Source organism: Sphaeroforma arctica, assembly GCF_001186125.1.
Source record: "Sphaeroforma arctica JP610 unplaced genomic scaffold supercont1.407, whole genome shotgun sequence".
NCBI lineage: Eukaryota > Ichthyosporea > Ichthyophonida > Sphaeroforma > Sphaeroforma arctica.
In genome coordinates, this window is record NW_014040151.1 from 1,445 (window position 1) to 2,671 (window position 1,227).

The 1,227-nt window shown below is 36.5% G+C and overlaps 1 protein-coding gene across 1 annotated transcript in view; it reads left to right on the plus strand.

Moving 5' to 3' along the window:
- The window catches only part of SARC_05961 (hypothetical protein), a 6,662-nt gene that overhangs the window by 481 nt on the left and 4,954 nt on the right, over positions 1 to 1,227 (plus strand). Inside the window, exons 2-3 of the mRNA XM_014300147.1 lie at positions 176 to 367; positions 777 to 962. Coding sequence (XP_014155622.1) covers positions 176 to 367; positions 777 to 962 — 378 coding nt within the window. The remainder of the gene's footprint in view (positions 1 to 175; positions 368 to 776; positions 963 to 1,227) is intronic.

The window sequence follows — 1,227 nt, forward strand, 5'->3', positions numbered from 1 at the left end:
TGTGTGTTCTATAAATACTATACGTATTTATTATATATATATATATATATATATATGAGTGTGTGTGTGTATGTGTATCTATATACGTATTTATATACGTACGTTTGACATATATATTTGTGTCTATTTTTGTGAGACCTGTACTAAACCTTCTATTCTCAATCGTGTTTTGTAGGCATTGGACTGGAAGAATCATTGGAAGAGTTGTTCGACTGTAGATGACGAGCAGAAGAAAGCCGTAGCGGCAACCCAAACAAAAGCATCTGAGGCGCGACTGGCCGAACAAAAGTGTGATCACTGTCGGGTGAAAGTAGCAATACTGCAATGCGCCTGTGGTCAAAGAGTGTTTTGCGGCGAGAATTGCAAGGTATTGTCCACAACCTCGCCTCTAGCTGTGGTGTATCCGGCATGTTAAACTTGCAATATGTGAGTGAATACTTTTACGATAGCATGTTGTATGTGCATGTGTGTTTATGCAGGGGTTGTATCAAGTATATTGTATGTGTATGTGTGTATATTTATGTACCTTCATGTGCATCTAAATGTGAAGCATTATGTGGACGTAGTACAAGTACATATGTATAGCATATCATAAGTGTATTTATCATCAACCTGTGTTTGGAGATTGATACGCGCACGATTGGTTTGGAACTACTTTGTTTAAGAACTAGTTATTTTTCTCTCAATAGCTATTTTGTGTATGCTATTATGTACTTGCATGTGAGTGCGTATGGATACCTCTTCTCACTGCTCTCGGCTGCGATTGATTGTATCAGGATTTAGACTTTAAAGAGCATCGCTGGGTGTGTTCTGCTGTGCCCGAGGCGGAAAGTTCTGCGGGATACCGAGCAGCTGTAGAACGACACGAGGCACGGCCGCAGTTCTGTGATTTCTGTAAACAGAAGCCAGCCATACAGGCTTGCTCTTGTATGCAGAGAAACTATTGTGGCGACGAGTGTGTGGTAAGTACCGAATTCTGCTTTGTGTGCACATGTAGATATTTATATCTGTATACCTATATATCTGTATATACATATATATTATAATGTTACGTGGTGTATTATATAAATGTGTGTGTATATAAATTTATTTTATATATATATATGTGTGTGTGTGTATATATATATATGTATGCATATATATATATATATGCATGTATATATATATATATATATATATATATATATATATGTGCGTGTAGTATAGTTGTTAGTATATATGTGTGTG